The sequence below is a fragment of the Microplitis mediator genome, chromosome 10, assembly GCF_029852145.1.
Source record: "Microplitis mediator isolate UGA2020A chromosome 10, iyMicMedi2.1, whole genome shotgun sequence".
NCBI classification, from domain to species: Eukaryota; Metazoa; Arthropoda; class Insecta; order Hymenoptera; family Braconidae; genus Microplitis; species Microplitis mediator.
In genome coordinates this window covers 8,589,994-8,609,055 of record NC_079978.1, presented here as the reverse complement: position 1 = coordinate 8,609,055, position 19,062 = coordinate 8,589,994, and the positions used below count along the sequence as shown (strand labels likewise).

General features: G+C 29.2%; 3 protein-coding genes across 5 annotated transcripts; 2 read left to right on the top strand and 1 right to left on the bottom strand.

Moving 5' to 3' along the window:
* Positions 1-4,605: 4,605 nt before the first annotated feature.
* On the bottom strand, positions 4,606-10,628 carry LOC130676003 (uncharacterized). 3 transcript variants are annotated; one of them, XM_057481950.1, is made up of 6 exons: positions 9,574-10,628; positions 6,479-9,456; positions 6,066-6,307; positions 5,743-5,988; positions 4,871-5,637; positions 4,606-4,785 (listed from the first exon to the last, which is right to left on the bottom strand). In XM_057481950.1, exon 1 carries the CDS (start codon positions 10,626-10,628, stop codon positions 9,588-9,590), a length of 1,041 nt encoding a protein of 346 aa, XP_057337933.1. In that variant the 3' UTR covers positions 4,606-4,785; positions 4,871-5,637; positions 5,743-5,988; positions 6,066-6,307; positions 6,479-9,456; positions 9,574-9,587. The 3 variants fall into 3 exon arrangements, with proteins under 3 accessions (XP_057337933.1, XP_057337932.1, XP_057337934.1); XM_057481949.1 differs by having other exon boundaries at positions 6,479-10,628; XM_057481951.1 differs by lacking the exon at positions 9,574-10,628 and having other exon boundaries at positions 6,479-6,789.
* A 1,890-nt stretch (positions 10,629-12,518) lies between these two features.
* On the top strand, positions 12,519-14,713 carry LOC130676005 (uncharacterized). Its single transcript, XM_057481952.1, has 5 exons — positions 12,519-12,840; positions 13,012-13,253; positions 13,331-13,576; positions 13,682-14,448; positions 14,534-14,713. Exons 1-4 carry the CDS (start codon positions 12,755-12,757, stop codon positions 13,951-13,953), a joined length of 846 nt encoding a protein of 281 aa, XP_057337935.1. The 5' UTR covers positions 12,519-12,754; the 3' UTR covers positions 13,954-14,448; positions 14,534-14,713.
* A 2,087-nt stretch (positions 14,714-16,800) lies between these two features.
* Positions 16,801-19,002, top strand: LOC130675762 (3'-5' ssDNA/RNA exonuclease TatD). Its single transcript, XM_057481603.1, has 2 exons — positions 16,801-16,920; positions 17,119-19,002. The coding sequence occupies exon 2, from the start codon at positions 17,142-17,144 to the stop codon at positions 18,078-18,080; it is 939 nt and encodes a 312-aa protein (XP_057337586.1). The 5' UTR covers positions 16,801-16,920; positions 17,119-17,141; the 3' UTR covers positions 18,081-19,002.
* Positions 19,003-19,062: the final 60 nt, after the last annotated feature.

The following is a 19,062-nucleotide window of genomic DNA, read 5'->3' as shown; positions in this document are numbered from 1 at the left end:
TTTGAGGCCACGGCTCCATTTTCGGACATTTAATATTTTATTTTGATTAATGAAAAAGTATTTTTAAAAAATTCCATTCTAATACAGTATGAAAATCGTCTTTAAACGAACTAAAAAAATTAATTATGTCATTGCGTATTTTACAAATTATTTTATTTTTAATTTTTAACCTTTCCTTACTCGTGTCCACTCGCCCGACGACTTTCATCGCGCGGCGAGCACTGTGCCACCCATGCTAAAGGAAATGCGACGTTGCCAAATTATAATGCTATAATGAATTATTTCTTATAGTAACATCAGTAAGTTTGGCAACGTGGTCACAAAAATTAAATCGACGATTTAAGTCACAAATACCCATACAGTAATTGTTATTGCAATTTTAGTCAGAAAGGCGGCGTCACGCTCATAGTGCATGTAACGAAAAGTACTTAAGCTAGGGTTTTTTTATTTTCTCTAAATATTTTTTCCCCAACAGCTGAAATTAAAAACAAGATCGAATAGACAAGCAATAATACGGTCTATACAATATAACTAAATAATAAAAAAAAAATTATAACTAAACAAGAGCAGCCAGGATGAGAGTCGCTGTCAACAACAGCCAACAGTCCGAATATAAAATTCCAAAAAATACTTAAATAGGTCATTTTATTTAGTTTTTGTGTAACCTATGTAATTATTAATATTATAATTTTGATAAATAAAAAAAAACTTTAAACAAAACAAAAAAAAAAAGTAACGAAAAGTTAAGTGGCCAAAAACAGTACTTCTACCCTATGTGGCTTTTGGTAATGATTTGTTTGAATTATCGAGTAATCGTGAGCTCAATCCCAATAACTTGAGGCATTCTGGGAATAGTCGCATAAATTCCAATGAACTAAATCGTATGACATCTTACTCGCCATTAATTAATGACATCCGTTACAATGCAGACTATGAAAATTTCGACGCTGAAATCTTACCTCAAGCTCTTCAAGTAAAGGAGTTAAAAAAAAAATTATAAATCCTTTAATAATTACCTCCTACCAGTGTATTGCAATTACATTTTCTTATGAATAGTAAAATTTACAAAATTTGATATGGAATCGAATGGTGGTCAAGAAAATATTATTTACGCATCGTTTTTGTATCCTTCTAATTATAGCTTATATCGAAAATGTAACTTCAGGTCCCAAATTTAAATGTCAGTCCTTATTAGAATGGACAATTCAGAATTTTTTTTGTTTTTTTTTTTATTGAAAAAATACAAAAATGCATTCGCTTCGGGAAAACGAAATCCAGCTAAGACTATTAAGAACTTCTTTTTTTATTTCGAACAAAGAAATACAAGTGTTAAACAAGCTTATCCATCCCCTACTTTGACGATAGTATATCACACTTGTGTTACAATAGTATTCTACACTCGTTGTCATTAATGCCTGGCCCCCTGCATGGCTAAGATTATATAGTCTGGGAGACCAGGCATTAATGACAACAAGTGTACGTACAAAAAAAGTTTTCAGGAACTATACCCATGCGGTCAAGACTAAACGAGATGGAGGCAACCGTTGCGCATTCTGTCTGAAACTATGTCATCTATAGTGAGATTCACTGAAGATAAGTTTTCTCAATGGGTAACACTCACATTGTTATCAACGCATATATTCCTAAGTTAATTTAAAGCTATTATATGTTGAGTGGGTTTAAACATAATTTTTAAGCCGCCTTTTATTATAATATATAATTAAAACACAAGTTTATATTTAATGTAATTAACTTCAGAGAATGTTTAATAAAATTCGTTAATTGTCTAAATATTCTTATTTTTTTTTCATATATCATTTAAATATTTATAAAAAAATCACTCATAATTTGATTATTGTGAATTATCAAAACTGTTCATACTCCTTAATATTTATTTATCAAAAAAATAAGTATATAAACAGTTTTTTTAAATATTACTTGAATATCATTACTTTTAATTAAAATCTGTATTATATTTATGCATAATTGCAATTTTATATCACCCATTCTCAAAAATAATTAAAAAATTGAATGCACGAGTGACATTGTTGAAATTTTGTTGTACTCATCAAGAATAAATACACAAAAAATATTTTTCAAGTAAAAAAATTTATTTACTTATAATTTTCCATATTCATAAACTTGTAACTTAAATCTATTAATGCATGCATACAATATTTTATAATTATATATAAATTCTAATACGTTAACATTATTATTAACTAAAGTTATTACATTTTTATAAATAACATTTTTCATTTTTCAGTTTAAAGACAGATTCAACCAGGACCATTCACCAGTTAATATTCACTGATTGTCAATACTTTTCATTTTAACATAGTACAATACAAAATTTAAAAATTAATAATAAATACATTATCATTCAATAACATTAATATTTTGTTTTTGTCTTTGACATTTTTTAGAATCATTTTTTGATCCTATTATAAATAAATATATATTATAAAATATATTTAAAAAAAAAATAAAAACCCTGATCAAACAAAACGATTCACTTAATGATGAATGTATAGCATATCTGTATAGTAGTAAAATTGAATCATTTTGAATTGTTTTGATTCGTTTCTAATCGTTTTGAATCGTTTCTGTTAATAAGGGAAAAAAAAAAAAAAAAAAAAAAAAACAATGACTTATTTATGCCTTGGTAGATATACCTCATAAATAAATTCATCAAAATTGTCATAAAAAATGTTAGCGTATACAATCGGTGTACGTAAGCACTTGTCAGACAATCTGAACTTCGTAACAAAATTATTTTAATAAATATATCATTTTAGCTACTCATTAAAATTTGCTACGTCACTAATCCTTCACTTTCTCTACTGGTACAAATAATTTAGCCAGATATTTATTCTACCGATTTTATAAGTGTTGGATTCTACACTTTAGCTCTAATTCCGCAAAAATCATTAATTTCATTGTTTTTATAGTTTTTAACTACAAATAAATTTATACTTGCAAACTATTATCTATTACCCTTTAAAAAAAATCCAGGTAAGATCATAAGAGAATCCATAGAAATTTGTATAGGGAACTGTGGGTATCTAGATTCCCATACAAAAAAAAAAACATATAAGAAGTTAGATATCTGGATTCCCATGTGTAAAAACATCCATATAGAAACGTGGGTATTCTATGTAACCATATAAAAACCAGGACTTCTATGTAAAAATTTTATATACATGGTAAACCATTTATAAGTCCACATCCCCTAGTAGAAACGTAATCAAGTATCTGGCCAGTAACTGGCTAGTTTAACTAGACTTAAGCTAGGAACTGGCTAGTATAATATCCAGTAACTGTCTAGTAACTGGCCAGTTTTACTAGATAGCAAATAAAACATGGCGACTCTTGTTGATCTTGAGGTTATTGAGTATTAAATATTGATTTTATTACAATTAAAAATTATAATAATAACAACAACAACAATAATAATAATAATAATAATAATAATAATAATAATAATAATAATAATAATAATAATAATAATAATAATAATAATAATACACGGAAAAGTTATAAAATTTATTTCTTAATTTATTATATTATATTTTTAAATATAAAACGAGAAACATTAATAACATAAAACGTCGATTTTTTCAACTTCATCCATTTTTTAAAATATATTACCGATTATTTTTATTTTGAAAGACACAATTTTTATTTTTTGTTAATTATTTGTATTGTTTCTTGATGTTTACTAAATATTATTCAACTTACAGGTTAAAGTGAAAAAATAAACATACACATACACTAGTATAAGTAGAACATCAGTGTGACCAGGGGTAGGACACTCAATGCTTTGAGATGGGAACGAAATTTGTCCACTTTGCGAAACTTATTGTCAAACTTAACAAAATGAAACTCAAGAATCTATAGATTTCGAAGGAAATTTTATTTCTGACTATATAAAAGTTGGCAGTATGTTGAGATAAATGAATCTCCCTCTGCTGGTCATTAAATTTGGCGCGAAAAAAGCAAAAATTTAAAAAATAAAAAAAAAATAGGAAATATTTTGCAGAATAAAAGATGCAAGTGTACGGTTCATTAGGATCTATAAATAAATATTCTTAACAATAATTAAAATAAAAATATTAATTTATTCTCATACACTCAATTCATATTTTTTATTAAAAGCAACTCGATTTGTCATACTTTATAGTAGGTTAGAACGGAATGTCCTTTTTATCACGCCGCCAGGTAGGATTCGATTTTTTTCTCCGACATATAAAGTATTGAATAATAAAAAATTAATAAATATATAAGTAACAAAAAAAAAATTAAGTCGCGTAGAATAGAAAAAATTTCATTTTTAATATTTAAAAAGAAAAAGAATAATTAAGCAGGAAAATGATCAATTATAGCTTTTACAGGTATTTTATAACGAAAATAAAATAATCTATTATTTAATTAAATCTACATACATTAAATAAAAAAAAAAACAGTTTAATTTTTAATATTTGAGGAGATTAAGAATAATTAAGCTGGAAAATAAATAATTATAGCTTAAACAGTTTTTTCGTCCCAAAAGTAAGGTAACTTATGATTGCAACCAATCTATATATATTAAATAAAACACAGAAATTATAAAAATATATAAATTAAATTTTATTGTATAACAATCAATCACGAACAAGATATGAAAATAATTGAAAATAAATATTTGTAATATTAAAATGTCTCATATAGGGAAATCACTCGAAGCCTGTACATTAAAATCTTCATGAGACAACGTAACGCTCCAAATTAAACCAGCTAACAGTTCTGAAAATAAAAATTAATAAATTGTAATTATATATAATAATTTCAATTCGATTTAAGAGATTATAATTAATGAAAATCTACAAACCATTTGCCTTTACCACTAAGTTCAGAGATTTTCCTGTCATTTGCTGCCTTTTGTTCGTCAAATTTCACTTGTCGGTTTAAAATATTACATTGTTGTTGAATAAGTATAGTAACAACTTTACTAACAATTTTACTAGTTCGTAATTTAATCAAATATTTACAACTTTATACCTAATAAATGATTGACTGCCAAGAAATGTAAATTCGCGCGCTAAGATTAATATACATATAATGCGCTTGCAATTGTATAAAATATTTACAATTTAGTGTTATTTAAGTAATTAATGAAAAAAATATATATAAATATGTATACACACAACACGATTATAAATTCAAAAAATATTTACAATTCAAAGTGCGCGTACATTCTGTCGCGTTACTTATTCAGAAATGACTTATTTTTATACGCCCTTATAGGTTTAGAAAACTTTCATAGGCCAAAAGGGCGTATAATAATATGTTTTTTTGGAATTTGTGACGCGACGTGCTTATAAATTCAGCACACACGTCGAAAATTAATGGGTTTACAATAATTGTTTAATAATGAATCAATTTTGGAAACCAGTTCCTCAGCGGGTGAAGTCTCCATATATTTTAAATAACCATTCAATCTCCTTAATAGTGCTTGATGAGATATCCCTTTTTTTTTTTTTACCACTTGCTGCATATTTACATACTCCAAGCCGTTAATATTGCTGCTTTCATTGAATGGGAACGGATAAACTTTCTGAACTGTTGAATTCGTATCCAACATTTCAAACGCTAATTCTGTAAAAAGTTTTTGCGTAAATCTTACAATTCCTATATGTACCCGATGAAATATTCAACCGATAGTAATGAGTTCGTAACATAAGTTATTCAAATTGTATATACCTGATGAACGTGTTCTCTGCCTTCTAGGAGTCGCTTCTCTAACACTTGTCGCGATAGTACCCATATCTACCGATCTTCTTTTAGATTTTTGTTGAATCACATTTAATGGCGTCCGGCTTGCTTCAATATCGTCATTAATAAACGTATCATTTTCAGCAACTTGTAAGTCACAAGTATCAATTGCATGTGATTTTCGTTTATTCAAACTATTCTGCCAGTCATCGTGGTCCACTGAAACTCGAACAGCTATAAGCCAAAGATTTTGTTTCATTGAAATTTTCAATATTATCGGTGTTTAATTAAAATGTATCATAAAAAAATACCTATGCTAGATTCAACCACATTATTTTGAGGCATAAAAGACTTCATTTGCTCGTCATTTAAAGGAATGATCTCCGTTGCAAATATTGATGGAACCGCATCACTTTTCAGTTTCTTTCTTTTGAAAGAAACATAATCATCGTCCGTAAAATGACAACCGCAAACGGTTCTTTTTTGATACAACATTTGTGGTGTAAGGCCCAAAAGGTCCTCATCTCCTAGAAGACGAACCCACTCTTTACAACTAAAAAATAAAAAATTATTATATATTATTTTATTATAATAATTTATAAATTATTTAAAAATGATTTTAATATTATAATAATTTATTACATTATTTTATTTATAAATTATTTTATTATAATAATAAATTGATAAAAGTATTGATATAACCTCAACTTTATAGTATACTTACATTTTTTCATTCGATGTAAATCGATGTAAAATACATACATCATTTTTTCTGGAGTGTGTGCAATTATGAACACTACAAATAGTCATGTCTATTATCTTCTTTTAATTTTATTCAATTTTTAAAAAAACACTTTATAAAATCACAATACAGCGTGTCACGTTGCTTCAGTTTTGTGATAAAATAAACCAAAATGGCTGAAAGGCTCACTGTGGCTTTACTTATTATTATTATTTTCAGTGCTACCACGCTCATAAAACTCTTGTTAAGGAATTTTTTTTGTCGTTGGGTTTTTCTTAAGTTTCGCAAAGACGGGACAAAATTGGGCATGGTGGGAGGTCAGAGTGTCCTACCCCTGAGTGTGACCAATGTTTACGATTCAGTTATAGGTGGCGCAACTTCCAGTTTTTACCTAGTTTCACTAGCCAGTTACTGGATACGATTGCTGGCCAGTTACTAGATATGAACGCTAGCCAGATGCTAGACTTAATCGAGTAAAAAATTGAACATTTCTACTAGGGTCGGAATCTAAACTAGGTTTCCATTTGGATTTTTGCATTATGTGGATTCCCATGGGAATCCATCTAAGAATATAAATAGAAATCTACGCTAAATTCCTATAGGAAACCATATGGGGAATTCACCCGAAAATGTCATTTGAGAATCTAAGATGAATTCTCCCGTGGATTTTTTTCATGGGAAACACAGAAAAAAAGGATTTGTCGGCGCAAGAAATATTTTTAATTATGAATTGAAGACAAAAATTTTCTTAGAACTAGAAAAAATTTCTCGATGCAAGAAATTTTTTTTCATCCTAATAAATTTTTTTTTGCCCCGAGAAAACTTTTTATCGCCTTAACAAAATTTTGGTTTTTAATTTATAATGCGAAAATTTTCTTAAGACGGGTAAATATTTTTTGCGTCAAGAAATACTTTTTTTCTGTGTAGCACTCAAATTGTAGTTAAAATAATTTGAGCATTATTTATTTTCTATAATTAAAATAAAAAAAAATATTGTTCAAATATTCTGCTTTTTTCATGAAAAAAATAGCTGATAACTAATAATATTTGACGTAAGTATGATATTTAAAGTAAATAATTATCGTTCAATAGTTTTCTTTCTGAACTATCATGGTTAAAGACATTTCATGAATGTTCAACATTTCGTGCTTGTTTATATTTTTGAAAAGTAAAATGTCTGGTTAAAAGCAATATACTATATGCTCTGTACCACTGAAAAAAAAAAATGTGGTTATCGTAACCATCTGAAGTATTGCTAATGGTAGATAATTGTCATAACAAAATGTATCGTTAAATTGCCAATGCAGGATTGCTGCATTAAGGGCCAGTTTTTCAAAACAAGGTTATTTTAAATCCTGGTTTCAATTATCATTGCTGGTATATCTATATACACTGGTGACAAAAATTAAGGGATATCAAAAAAATTCCAAATTTTTGAGTGATTTTCAACATGCTGTAACTCGGTGAAAAATGGTCGTAGAGTAAAAATCAAAAAAGCAAATTGTAGCCTCAAGTTTCTAGTTATCAGATCTGGACTTAAAATTTTTTTATCATGCACGGTTATGGAGTAATCCTATGAAAACCATCGCAAAAAAAATTTCCAAATTTATTCTCGTCTTCAAAAAAGTCTAGGGGCTTCAATAATTTTTTTTTGATAATCTGACCTTATGTCTTCTTTAGGAAATTTTATGCCCTTTAATTGGCCGCCCTTAAAAAGTCTCAAAAAAGTCCATTTTGGCTTTGACAATCAATAACTCAGAACATATTGGTCGTACAGAGAATGGAAGTAGAGTTTTGAAAACTGCAAAACATTCTCTATGTATTATTAATATATAGATATACTAGCAATATTAATTAAAACCCGGATAAAAATAAACTCGGTTTAAAAAACTGGCCCTAACTATCTTCAATTTTGAATAAAAGTATTTTGATATTTCAACAACTCTTACAGATTGCTATTATAGCAATCCAAACTGTTAATTTAGCAATTCGAATGGTTATATAGCAATCTAGATTGTGAATATATCAATATGTGTAGTTATTATTACAATACATCTGGCCGTAGCAACCATCTATGTAGATAGTTGATTTAATAAAATATTCGATAGGTAGTATAACAATTTAGGGCGTGTTCAGAAAAACACTCTGGAGATTGACAAATATTTATAGTCGTCCCAACCAAAAAGTCGTCGTCCTACTGCCATTGGTTAGCACGAATTTCCTACATCCCCACTATCCATTTTAGGACGACTTTTTCGTCGGGACTACTATAACCATATGGTTAGTAAATGGAAAGTCACGTGGTTTAATTAAAACTAGAGGAACGAAAAAATCTCTGATTAAGAAATCTAATTTGAAATGATTTGAGATCACGCAACTCTTAATCATTTTGAATCATTCCAAATTGTCTGAATTGTTTTGCTTTCGAGTATAAATTTTGGAACGAATCATTTTGAATCATATTGAATTAAAAAATAACGAAATATTATTCTATGATTTGAATTTAAATGACTTAATAAATCATCGAATTATTTTAAATTGAATTAAATGATAAAATACTGTTGAGATTTTTGGTTCCTCTGACAATTTAAAATCATTTTAAATTAATTTGAATGAGTAAATAATATCGCAAATTTTAGTTTCTCGGGTGATTCAAAATTATTTGAACTTTCAAATCATTTGTAATCAAATTAATTGAGAAAACAATATTGCAATTATTTTGAATTATTTCAAATTATAATTTTATATATGATACAATATGAAATAATTTTGATTTTTCAAATCATTTCAAATTAGATTTCTTAATCAGGGATGTTCCAGATACTGCATTTACCTTTTCCGTAGAGCTTTTGAACGCGTTATGGTATTAACATTGTTCCTCTGATTCAACCAGATAATATTTATGAACGCACAAGTTGCATCTTTCTTTTCCAAAGTGAATTTTCGAACATGCCCCTATCCTTTACGCAAATAAAGTATTGCTATATTAACAATCTGCGATTTTATAAAGTTTAGATAGTTACCATAACCTACCGGTATTGCTCTTACAGCAATATTTTTTTCTTAAGTGTACTTACCTTTTAAGTAAAATTTAATTTTTAATTCGGAGAAAGACAAAACATTGCTGATAACCAGATTTTACTGCATAATCGGAAGAAAAATCAGACTTATTGTTTAAAAAAGGTAGATTTGATTGGTATGGCAGGTATGTGGCTCGTGAGGTCAATGCATTTAAAATGCAAAGTTCATCTAAAATTGAATGAATGCTTATGTCTAAATACATTGGAAAAATAATGAAAATGATTAGAAAACAAAAGAGACTAAAAAAAACAATTAATTCATACAAATAATTCCATATCATATGAATGATTCTGTAAATAAACTTATAATATTTATCTAAATAGTTGCGCCAGTTGGATGATGAGTGAGTTGAATCTAGAAGTCTGCCGTTTCTTAAATCTAGAAGTATTCCATTGTAAGCTAAAAAATCGGCACCAAGGATTGGCCGGTAAACATCAGCAATTGTAAAATTCCAGGGTAATTCTCGTCCTAATCCAAGATCTAGAGTAATGGCAGCAGTCCCGTAAGTTGCAATCTCAGTGTTGTTCGCAGCTTGAAAGTTGCTATTCCAATCACGATCTGGTTTTATACGAGCTGGTAAACAAGATCTAGGAATAATACTGCATACAGCACCAGAATCAACTAAAAAAGAAATCCCTGAATTTTCATCAGTTACAAATAGGCAATTTCGTGTACTTGAGGATATGTCGGTTATGAAACATATTTGTCTACTGCGAATTCCACGTTTTTGTTGATTTTGAGCAGCACTTTCAAATTCTTGCGAGTCCAAATTAGATGATGAATCCAAAAATTCTTGATCTGCAATAGACGGTTCCATTTCTTCTTGATGTACTTGATCGGCTGGAGTTTCGTGACTGCGAGGTGATTGTTGATGATTCGAAGAGAAGTTGAGATCTTGAGGTGATCCATGAGTTTCTGGATTGACTGGATAGATCATTGAAGATTCCGACACAACATTTTTTGATAATTGCTCTTTGATTATACCAAACAAAGATTTTAAATTGGCAAACAATTGGTTTTGCCAATTTGTACTAATTAATGAGTCAAACATTTTGGTACCAGTGTAGTAAATATAGTTGGGCAGGTACTGTAGGTACCAATACCATGCGTCTTTGAGTAGAAATTATAGATCACTGTCACTTAGCATAGCATTTATTGCTATAGTATGAACTGTTTCCGGATAGCAACAGTACAAGTGGTCCACTTTAATGTACAATATGTTTGTGATGGAAGTGGATTCTTGATTGTTACAATTATAATTATTAGTTCCCAATTGTGTAATTTAATTATGTATTATTATTGTTGATTTAACAGAAGTATTTGTCTACCCCTTGGTATAGTAGGAAGTAACGTACAGTAAGGCGCTGTAATTGTATTTGACAGCGATCTACTTTTTAACAGAGACACTTGTTCTACGCACTACTGCTCTGCTCGATGATCCGTGAGACAATGATGGAGCCACCAATGAGGATTGAGTGTAGGGCCCAATGCACGGCCCCCATAATGACTCAGCACAAATGGGCTACAGATGGAAAGATCTATCAAAAAATCGATTTTCGATTACCACTTCGAGTCTGTTCACTTCGATCTTGGAATCGTATATTCGACACAAAAAGTCGATTTTAATCGATTTTTGAGTGAAAATTGATATACAGCCAAATTTAAATTAGAGTTGCATATGGGGCAAAATGTATGTCACATTTTAATAGCATGGGATTTTTTAATATCCAATGACAGTAAAAAAACGCGATAGATTTATTTAAAAGTCGAATGTTAAGAATCGATTTATGATCAACTTCAAAAACTAAAAGTCGATTCTAAGAAATCGATTTTTTTTTAAAGAAATGTCGATTCTCGATATCTCGATTCGAACCGGAATCAACTTTGCCATCCCTAAAATAGGCTGAAAATTTATCTGCACACATAATGAACGATTTTTGGATATAATTAATTATTAAAAACACTAGCACAGATAGCAAGGTAAGTTTCCAGAAAAATACTTTCTGATTTTAGATCGATGTCTAATTTTTTCGTCAATCTCTATAGATCTAAAGGCAGATATTTAAGACTTTTCTACTTCGATCGAAAATTTCGATGCGGATCATCTCAACTTATTTATATTTCATAAAATTCGGTGAATTTTACACAAAGTTTTTGAAAATGCAATTAAGGGTAATTGTTTAGATTTTTTTACCATTATGAGATAACTTAATCATGAGCTGAGAAAATAACTGTTAGATGAGTACAAATATGATATCAAAGAAATAATAAAACATTTTTTTAATTAAAAATTGAATGAAAATACTGATCATTTATTATTTTTATCAAGAAAATTAGTATTCGATTAGCCAATGAGACTTTATGTTCATTGGATTCTACATCAATGTGTAAAATCTTTAAAAAAATATTAAGGCTGGACTGTACTAATCGAATTTTTGAATTTTACTTTTCTTTTAATTTATTAATCAATTGTTATTATACCAGTTTTTATAGTTTCCGAAAAAATGTGTAAGACAAACGTTTTCGGAAGATTTTCATCATTCGAGTGACGTGATTATTCAAAACGTAATTATAATAGTAAAATTCTAAAACTCGGTTAGTACTTCCTACCCTTAAAGATTTCCAGTTTTGTTTCAGCGGAACCGATAATTCTTGATCGTTAATCATTGTCAGTGTCAGCTATACAAAGCGTTCCTAAGAAACCAACAGGGCACCTAAATGTCAACGTTAAAAGGATTGCAGCAATACTCGCTCCAGCAAATTCAGGTCCCAGTTGCAAACATACCATACCTCAATAGCTACTTTGACTGCAAGTTAGCGTCAACTTGGAAAGTGAGTTTGTCCGAAATCTATGCTTGGTATCGATCGGCAAAATTCCAGCAAAAATTAAAGAGCAAGATTTGCGATCCAGGGGTAGGACACTCTGACCTCCCACCATGCCCAATTTTGTCCCGTCTTTGCGAAACTTAAGAAAAACCCAACGACAAAAAAAATTCCTTAACAAGAGTTTTATGAGCGTGGTAGCACTGAAAATAATAATAATAAGTAAAGCCACAGTGAGCCTTTCAGCCATTTTGGTTTATTTTATCACAAAACTGAAGCAACGTGACACGCTGTATTGTGATTTTATAAAGTGTTTTTTTAAAAATTGAATAAAATTAAAAGAAGATAATAGACATGACTATTTGTAGTGTTCATAATTGCACACACTCCAGAAAAAATGATGTATGTATTTTACATCGATTTACATCGAATGAAAAAATGTAAGTATACTATAAAGTTGAGGTTATATCAATACTTTTATCAATTTATTATTATAATAAAATAATTTATAAATAAAATAATGTAATAAATTATTATAATATTAAAATCATTTTTAAATAATTTATAAATTATTATAATAAAATAATATATAATAATTTTTTATTTTTTAGTTGTAAAGAGTGGGTTCGTCTTCTAGGAGATGAGGACCTTTTGGGCCTTACACCACAAATGTTGTATCAAAAAAGAACCGTTTGCGGTTGTCATTTTACGGACGATGATTATGTTTCTTTCAAAAGAAAGAAACTGAAAAGTGATGCGGTTCCATCAATATTTGCAACGGAGATCATTCCTTTAAATGACGAGCAAATGAAGTCTTTTATGCCTCAAAATAATGTGGTTGAATCTAGCATAGGTATTTTTTTATGATACATTTTAATTAAACACCGATAATATTGAAAATTTCAATGAAACAAAATCTTTGGCTTATAGCTGTTCGAGTTTCAGTGGACCACGATGACTGGCAGAATAGTTTGAATAAACGAAAATCACATGCAATTGATACTTGTGACTTACAAGTTGCTGAAAATGATACGTTTATTAATGACGATATTGAAGCAAGCCGGACGCCATTAAATGTGATTCAACAAAAATCTAAAAGAAGATCGGTAGATATGGGTACTATCGCGACAAGTGTTAGAGAAGCGACTCCTAGAAGGCAGAGAACACGTTCATCAGGTATATACAATTTGAATAACTTATGTTACGAACTCATTACTATCGGTTGAATATTTCATCGGGTACATATAGGAATTGTAAGATTTACGCAAAAACTTTTTACAGAATTAGCGTTTGAAATGTTGGATACGAATTCAACAGTTCAGAAAGTTTATCCGTTCCCATTCAATGAAAGCAGCAATATTAACGGCTTGGAGTATGTAAATATGCAGCAAGTGGTAAAAAAAAAAAAAGGGATATCTCATCAAGCACTATTAAGGAGATTGAATGGTTATTTAAAATATATGGAGACTTCACCCGCTGAGGAACTGGTTTCCAAAATTGATTCATTATTAAACAATTATTGTAAACCCATTAATTTTCGACGTGTGTGCTGAATTTATAAGCACGTCGCGTCACAAATTCCAAAAAAACATATTATTATACGCCCTTTTGGCCTATGAAAGTTTTCTAAACCTATAAGGGCGTATAAAAATAAGTCATTTCTGAATAAGTAACGCGACAGAATGTACGCGCACTTTGAATTGTAAATATTTTTTGAATTTATAATCGTGTTGTGTGTATACATATTTATATATATTTTTTTCATTAATTACTTAAATAACACTAAATTGTAAATATTTTATACAATTGCAAGCGCATTATATGTATATTAATCTTAGCGCGCGAATTTACATTTCTTGGCAGTCAATCATTTATTAGGTATAAAGTTGTAAATATTTGATTAAATTACGAACTAGTAAAATTGTTAGTAAAGTTGTTACTATACTTATTCAACAACAATGTAATATTTTAAACCGACAAGTGAAATTTGACGAACAAAAGGCAGCAAATGACAGGAAAATCTCTGAACTTAGTGGTAAAGGCAAATGGTTTGTAGATTTTCATTAATTATAATCTCTTAAATCGAATTGAAATTATTATATATAATTACAATTTATTAATTTTTATTTTCAGAACTGTTAGCTGGTTTAATTTGGAGCGTTACGTTGTCTCATGAAGATTTTAATGTACAGGCTTCGAGTGATTTCCCTATATGAGACATTTTAATATTACAAATATTTATTTTCAATTATTTTCATATCTTGTTCGTGATTGATTGTTATACAATAAAATTTAATTTATATATTTTTATAATTTCTGTGTTTTATTTAATATATATAGATTGGTTGCAATCATAAGTTACCTTACTTTTGGGACGAAAAAACTGTTTAAGCTATAATTATTTATTTTCCAGCTTAATTATTCTTAATCTCCTCAAATATTAAAAATTAAACTGTTTTTTTTTTTATTTAATGTATGTAGATTTAATTAAATAATAGATTATTTTATTTTCGTTATAAAATACCTGTAAAAGCTATAATTGATCATTTTCCTGCTTAATTATTCTTTTTCTTTTTAAATATTAAAAATGAAATTTTTTCTATTCTACGCGACTTAATTTTTTTTTTGTTACTTATATATTTATTAATTTTTTATTATTCAATACTTTATATGTCGGAGAAAAAAATCGAATCCTACCTGGCGGCGTGATAAAAAGGACATTCCGTTCTAACCTACTATAAAGTATGACAAATCGAGTTGCTTTTAATAAAAAATATGAATTGAGTGTATGAGAATAAATTAATATTTTTATTTTAATTATTGTTAAGAATATTTATTTATAGATCCTAATGAACCGTACACTTGCATCTTTTATTCTGCAAAATATTTCCTATTTTTTTTTTATTTTTTAAATTTTTGCTTTTTTCGCGCCAAATTTAATGACCAGCAGAGGGAGATTCATTTATCTCAACATACTGCCAACTTTTATATAGTCAGAAATAAAATTTCCTTCGAAATCTATAGATTCTTGAGTTTCATTTTGTTAAGTTTGACAATAAGTTTCGCAAAGTGGACAAATTTCGTTCCCATCTCAAAGCATTGAGTGTCCTACCCCTGTTGCGATCATTCCTTGATAGTCAAGTTGTCAGCAGGCTGGCGAAAACTTTCTGCCGTAGTTTGTTGCCAAGTTGGCCGCGAAAATTGGCATTTCTGAGAAAACTGGTGGCAAAAGTTGGCATTTTATTAGTTGACGGCAACATGTCACCAACTTTCTGAGAAAATTGATGGCAAAAGTTGGCATTACACTGGTTAATGGAAAATTGCCTTCAATTTTCTCAAAAAGTTGGCGACAGGTTGCGGCAGTAATTTGACGCCAACTTTTTGGGAAATTTAATAACAACTTATAGTCAACAGTTACAAAAGCTGAAAGTTGTTGATAACTTGTCGTCAAGTCGGTCACAACTAATGCACGTTCTGATCAGAAAGTCTGGCGATCAGGGCTTTTCTAACAATTTTCACTGTATGTTGTACTTATAGTTAGAAAACTGGACAATAGTTGACATCCCTGATAGCCACACTATAAATATAATTGCTCAGCAAGTTCTGCAAAACATTTTTGGCTAACTTAACGACAAGTTTCTGGCAAGCCTCGTACTTGCGTGCAAGTTGATGCAAATCAACTGCCGTCATCTGAATGTAATTTGACAGAAAAACTTGTCATCAATTTGAAATGAAACTTTCAATCAACTTAACGTCATTGTCTGACAGTAACATTTGTAGTCCAATTGGATTTAAGTTACAGACAATTTACTGTCAACTTAAAGGTATCTGTTTGCTCTCCAACACTTTCCTTTAAATTGGCTTCAGAATACGGCAGTCTTGAAGTAAACTTGTGGTTAAGGTGACTATCAGAGATATATTTGCCGTTGAATTTGAAAGAAATCTACTCAGAAGCAACTATAAAATTCAACTCGTCCGAAATCTACAGCCGGTATTAGACAACAAAATGAAAACAAGCTTTTGCTGAGCATCCTGACAATCTGAGAGACTATAAAGAGAGTGTACATTGATCTAGAAAAAAATATTTTTGGTTTTATCCTAAGAAAAATATCGGAGAATATGCGCATAAAATTTTGAAAAGTCTTTGATATGCATTTTTATTTATATAATATATAAATTATCAATAATTTTCAAGCATTCTCGTTTTATATTTGAATAAAATACTGTACCTCACACAATTTCAAATAAAATTTCGACTAAAAAGTAAATAATTTTTGTATATTAATCCTATCCTTTCAATATCAAATAATTAAAATTTTTTAAATTCAAAAATTTTTAATTACTGTTCAGAATTTCAAGCATAAAATTTTTTCGCGCGAATATAATTGAAAAAAAAAAGTTAAACTTTTAAAACTGCGTGCGCAGATGATATAGCAGCCATAATATCCGACGTATTATCAGCTCCAACAAGATTTTATTACCCTTTTTATTTTACATTGTTAATTAATTTCAAATGATAGGTAAGTTTATTATTTAATATTATAATTTTTTAAATTATTATTAGCTGATAATAAATTTAACAATCACATCACTATTTTTTAAATATTATAAATCAGCAATAAATACTTGTAGGTTATAAAAGCATGAAATTTGACAATCATACCTCATTTAATATTAATAACCTGATATCTGTATATTTACACAACTGATATTTCCAGATAATTTATGAAAATAAATAAAAATGGCAGAAAATAAAAGCAGTTCGAGTGTAGAGGAAAAACCAGCAGAAGTATCACCAATGAGTCAATGTTACGAAAATTATATTCTCGTTGACGTGGGTGCAAATATGACGAACAAAAAATACAGCCGTGATCTCGACAGTGTCATCCAACGAGCTAAAGATGCTGGTGTACAGAAAATAATGGTAATTGGAGCAAGTGTACGTTCGAGTAAAGAAGCATTGCGGCTGACAAGAATATATCCAGGTGTACTCTATTCAACAGCTGGTGTACATCCTCATGACGCTAAATCATGGGAGGATTCAGATACATTGAGTGAACTCGAAAGTATCGCAAGTAATCCAGAGTGTGTTGCTATCGGCGAGTGTGGTCTTGATTACAATCGAGATTTCTCAGATCCAGAAACACAGCGCGCTGTTTTTCATAAACAAATAGAATTAGCTTGCCGATTAAATAAACCGCTGATTGTTCATGAACGTGGTGCACAAGCAGATGTTTTAGAGGTACTGAGTCATTACAAAAATCGTTTGCCACCAGTGATGATTCATTCATTTGTTGGGATGGCTGATGAAGCACAATTGTATATCGATCAAGGATTTTATCTTGGTATCACTGGTTATTTATGTAAGGATAAATCTGACAGCGGTGTACGACAAATACTTGAGACTGGCAATGTGCCATTGGATAAAATATTAGTTGAGACTGATGCTCCATTCATGTATCCCAATACTAGAGCTAGTAAGCTACCGAGTCATGTTAAAGAAGCACTAACTGAAAGATCAATGACTTTTCTACATCGTTATTGTACTTTTCAACGTAATGAACCGTGTGCCTTGCCGGCAATTGTCGAAATGATAGCTGCTTTTATGAACAAATCACCTGAAGAAGTAGCACTAGCAACTGCATTCAATGCTCTTAAATTATTTGGTTTAACCCAATGATTTTTTATTTACTTTTATTTACAGTCGAATAAAAAATTGTGTAACTTTATTTTTAAGGGGGACTATTAGTATGATCACCTGAAGAAAAATGAGTTTTGGGAATTTTTTTAAAGAAAACTACTGCATGGAATGTTTTGATGTTTCAAGGATATATTTGTGGATATATATTGAATACAAGATAAATTTTTTGGACCAAAAAATTCAAAATTCAACGAGTTTTTCACAATTTTTTAACGGTACAAAAAAAAGTTCCCCACTGCTGCAGTGATAGTGATCTTCACGGGAAATGAAATAAAAAAAAAAACAAAATGTTTATTAAACTAGAAGGTTTCTCCCGTACTATGACTCTCGGGCTGAAAAAAAATTAAAATTTAACGAAATGGTGGAGTGACTGCTCTTCAGATGGCTGTAACTCAAAAAACTATTCGATATGTACTCGAAATTTTAGTATGTTATTTTTGAAGGTATAGATTCGAAATATGCAAGAAAAACAAATTGATTTTTTTCAAAATTTCACACTAGTGGTCCCCCTTAATTAAGAAACTATTAAAATTATAATAGTGGTGCTCGTCGGTGCTGAAAAAAATAATTTTCAACAAATCTATAGGCAGCTTTTTAAGTGCTAGTAATTTAAAACAAACAAATTAATCGAACAAAATTATAAAAATTAATTATATTACGAATAATTTATAACAAGTATAACTTGTTTTGGATTTTTAATTGTTATTATGATTGGATATTTTTGGTACTAATCATTGTTATGTATTTTAAAATTATAAAACGCAACATGTTTTTTATTTTTTAATAAAAAATATTAAATAATTCGTGACGATAATGGTACGAATTATAATTTTTTTTTTAAATTTAATTTTACGAACATTTTATTTAGAAACGAACTAATTATGTACAACTAACTTGTTTTATAATATATTATGTATTTTGTATTGTGAAATTTATTTTTTTTTTTCAACTAAATACTCAG

Excerpts from the sequence above, each read along its gene's own strand:
- LOC130675762 (XM_057481603.1), top strand. The coding sequence starts at position 17,142 with ATGGCAGAAAATAAAAGCAGTTCGAGTGTAGAGGAAAAACCAGCAGAA.
- LOC130676005 (XM_057481952.1), top strand. The coding sequence starts at position 12,755 with ATGACTATTTGTAGTGTTCATAATTGCACACACTCCAGAAAAAATGAT. Across the intron at positions 12,841-13,011 it reads TTTACATCGAATGAAAAAAT|TTGTAAAGAGTGGGTTCGTC; the intron begins GTAAGTATACTA and ends TTTATTTTTTAG. Across the intron at positions 13,254-13,330 it reads TGTGGTTGAATCTAGCATAG|CTGTTCGAGTTTCAGTGGAC; the intron begins GTATTTTTTTAT and ends TTTGGCTTATAG.
- LOC130676003 (XM_057481949.1), bottom strand. The coding sequence starts at position 10,628 with ATGTTTGACTCATTAATTAGTACAAATTGGCAAAACCAATTGTTTGCC.